This window comes from Microcebus murinus, chromosome 17 (genome assembly GCF_040939455.1).
Source record: "Microcebus murinus isolate Inina chromosome 17, M.murinus_Inina_mat1.0, whole genome shotgun sequence".
Classification (NCBI taxonomy): domain Eukaryota; kingdom Metazoa; phylum Chordata; class Mammalia; order Primates; family Cheirogaleidae; genus Microcebus; species Microcebus murinus.
Genome location: NC_134120.1, coordinates 37,788,874 through 37,801,511, shown reverse-complemented (window position 1 = coordinate 37,801,511; position 12,638 = coordinate 37,788,874). Strand labels below are relative to the sequence as shown.

At 41.9% G+C, this 12,638-nt stretch overlaps 1 protein-coding gene across 1 annotated transcript; it reads left to right on the top strand.

Moving 5' to 3' along the window:
• Positions 1-5,398: 5,398 nt before the first annotated feature.
• TTR (transthyretin) lies at positions 5,399-11,735 on the top strand. The gene is made up of 4 exons (XM_012782560.2): positions 5,399-5,532; positions 6,810-6,940; positions 8,710-8,845; positions 11,492-11,735. Exons 1-4 carry the CDS (start codon positions 5,464-5,466, stop codon positions 11,597-11,599), a joined length of 444 nt encoding a protein of 147 aa, XP_012638014.1. The 5' UTR covers positions 5,399-5,463; the 3' UTR covers positions 11,600-11,735.
• The last annotated feature ends 903 nt before the right edge of the window (positions 11,736-12,638 follow it).

Genomic DNA, 12,638 nt, shown 5'->3' with positions numbered 1-12,638 from the left:
ACTGAGTAGCCACACCCATCAGGTCTTATTTTCAGGGTAGGGCTTATATTGCACAAATGCTTAGAAATCCTGCTAGGGCTTATTTTATGGGTAGGTCTTATTTTCGGGGAAACACGGCACTACACTAGCTGCATGAGAGCTGCAGGGGCAAACAAGGGAGAAGCCCAAAGAAAAAGGCCAACTAGATAATAGCCCCTTAAACTTCCTCTTCTGACCTTATCTTTCCTCCTCATAGATGGGGATGGGGGAGCTTTGAGTGACTCTAGAAGCCAAAAGTCTAACTTCAACTAATGTCTGTTTATGGATAGACTCCTTAACAAGTGCTTGACCACTGAGTGGAATGTGAACCCAGACCAATGCCAGGGTGTCTTGACTTTGAATCATCAGAGCTACCGAAGTACAGCAAATTATAATAAATTCTGCCAGAAAGAGACAGGGTGGGGCTGAGGTTGCTGTTCTTGATGACATAGTCCCCAAATACGGGGTACGGCAGCATGCAGGGTAAGAATTGTGAAATTCTATACTGGGGAGTTCTCAATTGTTGCTCCCAACTAGGTTGGCCCCTAAAATTCAACCATAAAACCAAAACTACAATTAATAATTGTGGTCTAATTAATATATTCCAGATAATGTTTGCTTTTATGTGGATGATTATCTACATGGACAAGGAAACAAGGGGAGACAAAGGCTTTTTCCGTGTTTATTCAATGCTTCCTAGAGGAAGAGAGACTTGCTGGAAGATTAGGCAGACACAGTGCTCCAAGCACGAGAAAACTATACGCTTCAGTGAAGCACAAAAACTTTTCTAAGCTTTCCTGCAGTCTGGATAAAATATTCTCAAAAAAAAAATTAGCCAAGTCCCTTAGCTCCAGTTTCTTGCTTACCCAGCAACCATCTGATTATTAATTAAATTGGTATTATGGTTTTAAAATGAGTCTTTTATGATTTGCCTACCATTAATCAAACCCCTAGGGCTTATTCACTTCAAGGGGGGCTGACAAAATTGAATTCTTTAACCTGCAAAATCCAGGGCCCCAAAATACCATTATTTCCCCTCACCCCCAACCACGAGGCCCAGCCCAAACCCTTGGCCAGCCAACTCTCCACTCGGGCTAATCAGCTTACTCACAATAATATCAGTGGGAATTTCAGTGTCAACAGACCACAGCTTAGCAGTTGACATGCATCCTCAGCAAGTCAATGACGAAGAAATGCTTTATTTATATAAAAATTTTTAATACTCTGAGAGTGAAACTATTCTAAAAACATAGACAAAATTAGCTGGGTGTTGTGGCTCACCTGTAGTCCCAGCTACTTGGGGGGCTCTGGCAAGAGGATCACTTGAGCCCAGTTGGAGATTGCGGTGAGCTATAACAACCCCACTGCACTCTAGCGGGGATAACAGAGCGAGACTCTCTCTCCACAAAAAAAAATAATAATAATTTTTTAAAAATAGATAATTCTGTCTATTATAAAGGAGAGGGCAGAAGAACCATAAACTAAAAGCTGGGCTGAGTTGTTTATTAACCATTGCATATTCTATAGTAGGAGGAAGAATGTTGCCATCAAATTAGTATTCTTCACCCCAATTAAACATCTAAGCTATAGCCCCAGGGTCAGATCATGAAGAAAAACACTACAAGGCTAAGAAAAGTCATAAACTTGTAGCTTAAATGCTTCTCTGATGCTCCTTTTGTTTTATGGCCTTTGGTCCTCACTGCTGCTGCTATAGCAGGAGATCACACGGTATCTATAGCAACCACTTAGGTCTCCAGGCATGTGGTGACCTTTGACCTTAATTCATCCCTCTTCGTGGATCCCGTGTAACCATCTTCCAAAAAGAGCTTTCCGAAACGCAAACAAACACCGGAAAGGAAGACCTTCTTATCTTTGGGAGTGTGTGTTTAGCCCTATAACCCTCTGTCATCCCTTGGGCAAGAAACATTGGACTTTTCTTGTATTTGTCATTGACATTTGTTATATATAAGCATTCCTTTGACAAAGGAATTTGTCAGATATAAGCATTCCTTTGACAAATTTCCTTGTTGACCCATTAGCCAATGCACTCCCTCTCTCTTTTTTGTTTTTTCCTTCGTGTTTCAGCCTTTCTCTTCTCTCACCTAAAACACAGCAAGCCTCTTCCCCTGGAGCTGTCTCGCTTCAACTCCAGACTACCTGCATTTGATCTGGCAAACTTTTCACTTCTTTTTAAATTAAAAAAAAAACACACAACTCTATCTCTGTAAGGTTTATCTGATTTTCCAATCAGATTCATGATGCTCCCTGTAATTGCCTCACCTTGTCCTCACCCCATTGTCTTGTTCAGATGCAAATTGTATTAATGATTTCCAGATCGATGAGAGTTCAGAAAGCAGGCAAGTCAAAGTGGCCAAGGGCATGAGGCTTAGAGGATACTCTAGGACAGTGACTTACAGAATCAACCATGAAACAATGTCAATAGGATGGAGTAGTGGGTGGGAACTAACAGGATGAGATGTAGCAGAGATAAACATATAAGAAGGACTTTGGCAATGAAAGGAAAACAAAACCACAAAACAGAGGTAAACATTGGTTCCCGTATTTAGGTTGTAATTCATAAATGATCAAAGCACAGGATGCCGGATAACACGTGGTGATTTTAGATCATTGTGACCAACAGATCACAATGGGTAGTGTTATGATGAAGGAAGGGTCACAGCTACTGCAGTGACAAATGCACTCAGGGGACAAGATGTGCAGTAGATTGCCTTTGGGAAGGAGGCAACAGTCTCCATGTCCTGGGGTTATTTTATCTGGACGATGTGTGTGGTTCTGAGCACTACCCTTGAGGAGAAACATTGGCCAGTGGGAATATGCCAGGAGAGGAAGTTCAGGGCTGTGAGGGTTCTAGAAACTAAGCTTGAAGAGGATTCAGAGAAGTGGGAATGTCTATTTGGCAAAAAGAAAATAAGCTGTCATTCCCTACTTAGATGGCTGTCAGGAGATCACAAATTTTCAAGAGGCTGGGCAGGAATATAAATGAGAGAAACAGGACTTGTGTATGAAAAGAAAAAAAACGTCAGGCATGATAGGCCACTAGAAATGTTCCATAGCCTCAGAGTTGGAAGACAGGCTTCGGGAGCTGTGATGTCTGAGAGTGACCTCCCGCTGAGTGTTGTCTCATGGGAAGGTAGGCCTAGTCCTGTCATCTTTTCTGATTTCTCAAGAGAAGCCAGAAATTCAAATTTTTATGCAACGCGTCTTGATTTTTAATTTTAGCTACTATTTCAACATGTTTAAAGCCCAGGGTTGCCCATTCACAGGGTCTACAGGAGATGATGCTTGGTTTCAACAGAGTGTGGTGCTAACATGCATGGGTGGGTGATTTTGCTCAGATTATGAAAGAACTTTCGAATATTTAAGATTCGTAGTCAGAGAAAAGGCTCTCTCTCTATCCTGGTTTTAAGCACTGGGAAATAGTAAAGAGAATATTGGATGACATTATAGGAGAGATGTTATTTGAGAAAGGATTTTCTCCTTAAGCATAGATGTTGAAACAAATTATATTACCCTTATGTTTTCACACCAGAATTGTGGTTTACAGTTTACAAAATGTTTTAATATCATCTCGTATTAAAAAGTTATCAGGGCCGGGCGCTGTGGCTCACGCCTGTAATCCTAGCTCTTGGGAGGCCGAGGCGGGCGGATTGCTCAAGGTCAGGAGTTCAAAACCAGCCTGAGCAAGAGCGAGACCCCGTCTCTACTATAAACAGAAAGAAATTAATTGGCCAACTGATATATATATATATAAAAAATTAGCCGGGCATAGTGGCGCATGCCTATAGTCCCAGCTACTCGGGAGGCTGAGGCAGAAGGATCACTCGAGCCCAGGAGTTTGAGGTTGCTGTGAGCTAGGCTGATGCCACGGCACTCACTCTAGCCTGGACAACAAAGTGAGACTCTGTCTCAAAAAAAAAAAAAAAAAAAAAAAAAGTTATCAGAACAGTCCTTTGAAGTAGAAAAGTAGATATTTCTGTTTTACAAATGGGTAAGCTCAGTATCTGAGATATTAAATACCTCCCAGAAGGTCACTCAGGAAATTAGGCAGCAGAACTAGGATTGGATGACTTAGGTCATCTAACTACAAATTCAGAACTCTCCCATTGCTACTTCCTAGTTAGACTCCAAGGCTATAAGATTGCATTCCTAGTTACGCTCTCAATTGGGTTTGCTTATTGTTGCTTTCCTGTGGTCAACCCACTCTCCCCAAGTCTTCTGTACATTTCCATATTCCTGGAAGGCCTTTCTGTTCCTTCTATTACTCCCTGAAAGGCCTTATCCTGCATGATTTCTTGTTGAATTTCTTCCAACATGTCACTTATGGGTATGTTCCCCCAATTCTCAGTGCTCCAAACTGGACTCATCCTTGACATGTATTTGTCCAAAATGTTTGTCTTCTCTACATCTTCTACATATTTGTCTTATAATGACAGCACACTGTCTTAATTTATTCATGAACAAAGCCACACATGCATGTGCACATATGCACACACACATAGGAGTTGGTACTTGATCAATTAATCATACAATTAGTATAGTTTCTGGACTTGTAGGTTGGGCAGGAGGAAAGGAATCCATTGTCAACCATGGCCTCTAGTTCTCATAGGCATCTCCATTTCCTCCCAGAAATTCTGATTCTGACAAAAGCCAGCTGATAGTCATGTCCCTGCATGCCCAGTGCAGAAGACACAGTAAAAAGGACTTGGTTCTCTACAATTCAGGCTCATCCATGCCAGTTTGAAATATGTCATGATTCCTTGGGTTGAGATGAACCTTATCTGGGTAGAACACATACTCCAAAAAAAAAAAAAAGAAGAAGGAAAAAATTGCTGACTAAGCAAAGCTTCCAAATGACTTAGTTTGGCTAAAACACAGGCTTTTAAAACTGTGAGCACTGCCAAGGGTTTTTCCTTGTTGACCCATGGGCCATACATCAAGTACAAGGACATTTTCTAATGCGCTATATTTAAGCCTGTGCAGCCCAATGTCATTCAACAAGAAATAAATTATTACAACTTGCATCTGTAAACTAAAATAAAAGACAAAAATGTATAGAAAATGGAAAACATACCTAGAAATAGGTAAGGGAGGAGGGGAAAAATCCCAAGAATGTTGCTACATGAAGCCAATCCGGGAGAAAACTATTTTTTGTTTTGTTTTGGTTGTTTTGTTTTGGGGATCTAGAGAGTCAAATGACCTAGTAAGAATATTTCATAGAGCTAATGTTCTGATGCTCTAATCTCTCTAGACAAGGTTCATATTTGTGTGGGTTACTTATTCTCTCTTTGTTGACTAAGTCAATAATCAGAATCAGCAGGTTTGGAGTCAGATTGGCAGGGATAATGCAGTGTGGCTCAGGAGAAGTGAGTATAAAAGCCCCAAGCTGGGAGCAGCCCTCACAGACGTCCGCTAGTTCGTGGCAAGATGGCTTCCCATGGTCTGCTCCTCCTTTGCCTTGCTGGACTGGTGTTTGTGTCTGAGGCTGGCCCTGCGGTGAGTGTTTGATTCTGTAAAATCCCTTTCATATATTTGAGGGGAGCACTAGACAAAGTAGAAGTGACTCCTTCCAGTTTTGCCAAGCAGCTTTTGTTACTGGGGCAAGGATACTCAGCATCTACTTTTAACATCATTAATTCAAACCTCAAAAAGAATGAAGTTCTGCAGAGCTTATTGAACTGGGGCTTGGACTTTAGGTACTCTCCTTCATTGGTGCATTAGGTTTGCAATGTCTGGCACCTCAATTATCTCAAATAGACAGAAATAAAGATATGGTATTCATTAAGCTGTTAATATTGAATTTTCAGAAAAGCATCCCTTTATAAAATTTATTTGGGGGTAAAACTGCATGAGATTATATTCTGGCCCTTTAGCTAATTAAAATGTATTCATTGATTAATTATGTATTTATTGAAAGGCTTGGGGAACAACATTCTAGGCAGACATCTAATTCCGAAATCCTCTAGAGGAATTAACTAATACTATAAAAATAAGTCAAAAAGCAGCCTACTGTTATTTTCCAACAACTAGTAAGAGGGAATTACTACAGCAACAACTGACTAAAACGATCTCAGGAAAAACTCTTTGTTCCTACGTATGGCGCATTACATCTTTTCAGTAATTCCACTCGAGTGGAGAAGTTAACACACCAACTGTTCTCAGAGGGCCTATTTTCTCCCTCAAAATTCATTATACACGTCCCTGGTCAATAACAGCATGACTGGAGGCAGAAACCATTCTTGCTTTGGAAACAATGATATCTGTGTTATACTGAGTAAGGAAGGTCATTAATCGTCAACACTTACATTCCTGGTAATGGGATCAGTGTATACTTTCTCTTTTGCTCCAGATTTCTTTTTTTTTTTTTTGAGACAGAGTCTCGCTTTGTTGCCCAGGCTAGAGTGAGTGGCGTGGCGTCAGCCTAGCTCACAGCAACCTCAAACTCCTGGGCTCAAGCAATCCTCCTGCCTCAGCCTCCCAAGTAGCTGGGACTACAGGCATGCGCCACCATGCCTGGCTAATTTTTTTTCCATATATATTAGTTGGCCAATTAATTTCTTTCTATTTATAGTAGAGACGGGGTCTCGCTCTTGCTCAGGCTGGTTTCGAACTCCTGACCTCAAGCAATCCGCCCGCCTCAGCCTCCCAGAGTGCTAGGATTATAGGCGTGAGCCAGCGCGCCTGGCCTGCTCCAGATTTCTGACACCATAAAGATTAAATCCTTTCCCGCTGACCAGTTTTGTTAACTTCTCGCTTGTCTTCTCTCCACACAGGGCGCTGGTGAATCCAAGTGTCCTCTGATGGTCAAAGTCCTAGACGCCGTCAGAGGCAGTCCTGCCACCAACGTGGCTGTGAAAGTGTTCAGAAGGGCTGCTGATGAGACGTGGGAGCCATTCGCCTCTGGGTGAGCTGCCAAAGGACCCCGCCGTGGGCCTTGGTTTTACTTTCTCTTCCACCCCTCTTGCTTGCTAGAGAGAGACTCGCACCATCGGCTAAAGAATCTATTATACGAGTACATCGAAAATGTGGGCAGAGGTCCAGTATGCCCTCAGAAGGCTGCCCTCTTCCTGCTTTGCTTGGCTGGGAGGCAATTAGAAAGTTGAACATCATTTAGGGCAGTTGGTAGGGAATTGGAGTCAGTGGCTTCCCTCCTCTAGCAGTGGTTTGCAGCTTTTGGGGATCAAAGACCAGCTTTAAATAGGTGATGAGATACAGACTCCATGTGCAGAAAAATGCACACATGCATACACATAAAAAAACATATATGTCATATCAGGAGTTTCACAGATTCCCTGGTGGCCCTAGGCAACACTCAAGGTGAGAATCTTTATCTTGGAATTTTCAAAAAGATGTTCAATGTGTATTAACTTATTAATGAAAGGAAAGGAATTGAAGGACAGCGTTGACAAGGCACCTGTCTATAGTATATTTGGATCACCCAGGAGCCAGGGCTTCTCTCTAATGAACACTTTAGTGCACCTACTATGTGCAAATCTATGGGCTGCTGAGCTCATTTAAAAAAAAAAATAGAAGAGAGGGCCACATGAATCAAAGTACAGCCACAGACAAATCTCGTACTCACCCAACATCATGTGCAAAAATGACTTCTCACCTGCATTAGCCACTTCACAATTTTCATGGAATTTCTCTACTTCCACTAGCACGAATTTCAAAGAAAATACATATTAATCAACCTAAGCAAACTAACCAACAGTAAGAGCAACGAGGAAACTCTCGGCACCAAGCAAAAGAGGAACTGCTAAGAATCTATGTCTCCTGGAAGAAGAATTTCTGTTGGGTTTTAATTGAACCACATTACAAACCATCATTAGGAAGATCATTTTCTCTGGTGTGGTTTTAATTGAACTTGTATTTGTTAATTCATTCATGTTTATATATAACACCAAGCACAACATGGAAAGAGACTATTCTAAGTGAGAAATCAAATGGACACCAAAAATATTCAGATGTTCTTGTGAATCTTTTTCCCTGTGCCATGAAAAAAAAAAAAAGGAAGTGAAAAAAAGAGAGGAGGGACATGAACAGAGTTAGTAACGACAACTTCTATTTTTAGCTATGGTATGTCAGTTTTTGCAGACTAACTGGGAGCAATTTCTAACATTCAATTATTGAGCTGGTACTTATGTGGAAAAGAAAATTACCTACTATTTGTTATTGGCAAACAGTTATCAAAGAGGTTAAATATGTGAAAGCAAAAAGAGTGAGATACAGGTTCTTTTCCTACTTTAGACATCCCACTGTGTGCACAGATGATACTATCTCTGCAAGGTACCTTCATACCATGGGGGCAAGGAGTGAGACCCCACAGTCCCGGGGAACTGCAGAGTTAGAATAGCTATGGCCACTGCCCGGAATAGTCACGAACTTCCATCTAACCACCAACCCTGAATGCCAAGGGCTTTTTTTTTTTTTAATAAAATTATACCTATATTTTATTCTCATAAGAGAAAAAATCTACAGTGAGTTTTTAAAATATTTTTTTTATATATTTCTTGCCATTTAACTTCAGTTACTAGAGTTTTCTCCCTCCTGACTTGGTTGAGGAAAAATATATATAACACATTCACACAGACGCGCACATGTGTGGTGTCATTTTGCCAGGCCATTAATTTTGTTCATGTCTAACTTAAGCCAGACTTTTATACCTTACAGGAAAACCAGCGAGACTGGAGAGCTCCATGGGCTCACAACTGTTGAGAAATTTGTAGAAGGGGTATACAAAGTGGAATTAGACACCAAATCCTACTGGAAGGGAGTTGGCATCTCCCCATTCCATGAATATGCAGAGGTGAGTATATAGACCTTTGAGTTGTTTTTGGTTTTGTTTATAACTCCAGGAAATGCAGGAAATGCAGTTGGCACTTAGCATACCATGGAAATGTCATAAGGAAAGTGCCCAGTGACAACAGGTTCCCTTTCCTATTCTACAATCAGAAATCCACAACACTCTGAGAAGCAGACTTTTTGCTAAGTTGGTGAAAACTCATTTAATAACATGACCTCAGCTTGCATGACACTATTTATAGTCTATTTATTCCATTTCATAGGAATATGTATTTGTTTGCTGAATAAATAATATGTTTGAATATGAGGCAGCCCTTCAGGCCCAACTTAGGTTATTATGTAACAAAAGAGAGATGAGCCATTGTATTTCTCTAAAACCTAAAAAATTCTTCATTACAAAATACATCTGACTCCCCAGAGGTTTGGATAAGCAATTCTTGGCAATGCACACAGATAATAAATTTAAAATAATGATGACAGCACAATAGATACCATTTACCAAGCACACATCATGTGCCAGACACTATTATAAGTGTTTTGTATATTTAACGTACTTAATCCTCATGAACAGCCCATCGAGGGCAGTCCTTTTATTATCCCCATTTCACAGATGAAGAAAGTGAGACACAGGGAAGCTGAATAACTTGTCAAAGTTTGCATGGCTAGTAAGTGGAGGAGTAGAAATGTTTATAAACAGGGTCCAGGCTGGGTCTAGCCCCGATTCTGGTGTGCAACGCAGTGTGTGCCTCCAAAAGCTTGTTCCCTGTGAGAAGCCAAGCTAAAAAAAAATAATAATAATAATCCACATTTGTAACACACTCTCTTCTTCCACTTATGAGGGGCAAGGATCCTCAAAGAGGGATACATGGGCCCAATCTCCCATTCCCGTCTCCTCCTTGTCTTAATTTCTTAAAGCATTTAAAACAGATGGCTGTCAAGGAAATAGAATCCAGACATGTTGGTCAGAGTTAAAGATCAACTAATTCCGTCAAAAATAGCTCAGCATGAAAGGGAACTATTCTCTCAGGCTTAGTCACAGATGAGGCTTTCAATTGACATCAAACGGTTCTCTTAGTAGGCGACGTTACCAGGGAAACTATAGGGGCCTGTTTGACTTCTGGGGCCCACAAGTCACCAAGAGAGCCTATCTATCAAGAAGCATGTCTCTGGCTACTCCTCAGCTAGGCAGAAGGCGGTGAGCCCAGGCGGGGCATGCGCAGAGTTTAGGTGGCACCCACCACAAGAGACATTTGTCCCTAGAGTCTCAGTCCCTACCCTTGAGCACCGGATCTGCTTCCCTGGGACGCTTGTCCTCCCTGGGCCTCAGTCCAATGACACCATCTGAAAAGATTCACCACTGCTCATACTGCCCACAGCATGTTGCTCCTGTTCATGAGATCTTCCATCATGAGAGTTTCCTTGTCTGCTATGCATTCTTTTAGTATTCATTCAACAAACATTTTAAAAATAAAAGCCTTCTGGCTGGGCGCAGTGGCTCACACCTGTAATCCTAGCACTCTGGGAGGCCGAGGCAGGTGGATTGCTCGAGGTCAGGAGTTCGAAACCAGCCTGAGCAAGAGCAAGACCTCGTCTCTACTATAAATAGAAAGAAATTAATTGGCCAACTGATATATATAGAAAAACTTAGCCGGGCATGGTGGTGCATGCCTGTAGTCCCAGCTACTCAGGAGGCTTGAGGCAGCAGGATCGCTTGAGCCCAGGAGTTTGAGGTTGCTGTGAGCTAGGCTGACGCCATGGCACTCACTCTAGCCTGGGCAACAAAGCAAGACTCTGTCTCAAAAAAAAAAAAAAAAACCTATATCCTGATGAATTGGAAAAATAAAAGCCTTCTATGTGTTGAGCACTCTGCTAGATGCTAGAGATTCAGAAGTAAAAATGCATGCCTGCCCCTGGAATGAGGAGGCAGGTACTGACACAAGACAGATTGAACAGGAACACGAGCCCAACTCAGGACCTGAACAGATACGGGGGACATATAGTGGATAGAATACCCCATATTTCATTGTTCGTTATACACATGCAAACATACTTCTTCTTCATGTTAGAATATACGTAGAACAATGGGAGAAAAATCTCTGTGCTTAGAAAAGGAGACTTAACCTTCCTAACGTGGCTTGTCACTATGTAGACATGGGCAACACAACAATTCAAAAAGATGTTCTGAAAACTGGGAAGAATGCTCTCTTTCAGCTCCAAAATCCTAGTTCTCCAAGTCCATGGTGGGATTGGCAGCCACCATTCTTGGCAGGTCTTCGATCACCGAATGCCAGTGTTTACCTTCTCCTTACCTGTTTCTAAAACCAAGAAAATAGACAAGAGCCTTTAGGCTCGCTGGGATTTCCCTTGGTCAGGCTAGGGCCACCCTGACTTTTACTGTGAATTTGCAAAACAAGAGACCTGATCCTACAAGGCCAGAGTGAAGGACTCTTGTTTTAAGGACTGCACAAGGTTCCAAAGGCTTAGCTCGCCAGCAGATTTGGATATTTGCTTTTTCTTCAAACTGTTTTTAAGAAATGAGAGAAATATAATAAAAATAATTAATTTGGCACTGGACGGCCAGTGGTCGGTCTGTCTGCAGCTCACGTCTTCCGGGCCGGGTTGGAAACATCCTGTGTGTCTTCTCCCCTAGGTGGTGTTCACCGCAAATGACTCCGGCCTCCGCCGCTACACCATCGCCGCCCTGCTCAGCCCCTACTCCTATTCCACCACGGCCGTGGTCACCAGCCCCGAGCAATGAGGGACTTCTCCTCCAGTGGATCTGAAGCAGGGGGGACAGGATTCCACATAACCAATTTTTACTAAAGCAGTGTTTTCACTTCATAAGCTATGTTAGAAACTCGGGCAGAGACAATAAAACATTCCTGTGAAAAGCACTTCTCATTTCATTTTAGTTTGATTTTTTTTTTTTAATTTCCTCCAAAAAAAAAAAAATCCAAATTTTACAGAGAAGCCATGGAGTTCTAAAAAGTCTCGGGGCAGATCTCTGGGAGAAATCCAAATTTCCAATGTCTTGCAAGCAAAGCACATATTGAACATGATTTGCAGCCATTAAAAATATACATTCTGAACATGAGAATGCTTTATTTTCCTCTAAGCTTTGGTGAACAGCAAAAAGACAGATTCTAAGGGCCAACTTCTTTACTCTGGGCATTTCTTTTAAGTGTTTTACTGATGTCAAGAGCAGGGCTGCTACAACAGGACATCCCTGCAGTCATTCAGGCCATCTGGTTCAGCTCAGACGGGCTTCGCCCTGTACTCAGCTAAGTGAGAATCACAACCAAGGGACACTCCCACACCCGTTTACTTAGACTCATCCAAAACCCATATATAGACAACCGACACGTGCCAGGCACTATCTTAGGTGCCCTGAACATAAAGAATAGGACCCCCAGTGCCTGCATTTCTTTAAGGAGCTCACAATCTTTTGAGAAGGTAACTAAGTCATCATAGTTTGACAAAGGTGATGGGACAAGTCACAGAGAGGGTTTGAAGGAGGAAGAAGCCAACAGCATGGAGAAGTCAGATAAGGACTCAACATAGGTGTCACTTAATCTGAGTCTTGGTAGGTTGTCAAGTACAAAAGGGTGAAGGTATTTTCTAGGTAGAGAGAATAGAGTTTGCAAGGCCACACCAAGTGGAACAATTTGCTAAGTTGAGGGAACAGCGGTTCCGAATGTCGAAGGGTAAGGGTATTGAGGTGGGTTAGATCGTGCCACTATAACAAACACCCCAAATCTCAGTGGCTTCATAAAGTCAAGGTTTATTTCTCACTCCTG

Coding starts and splice junctions, on each gene's coding strand:
- TTR (XM_012782560.2), top strand. CDS start 5,464: ATGGCTTCCCATGGTCTGCTCCTCCTTTGCCTTGCTGGACTGGTGTTT. Junction 5,533..6,809: donor TGTCTGAGGCTGGCCCTGCG/GTGAGTGTTTGA, acceptor CTCTCCACACAG/GGCGCTGGTGAATCCAAGTG. Junction 8,846..11,491: donor CATTCCATGAATATGCAGAG/GTGAGTATATAG, acceptor CTTCTCCCCTAG/GTGGTGTTCACCGCAAATGA.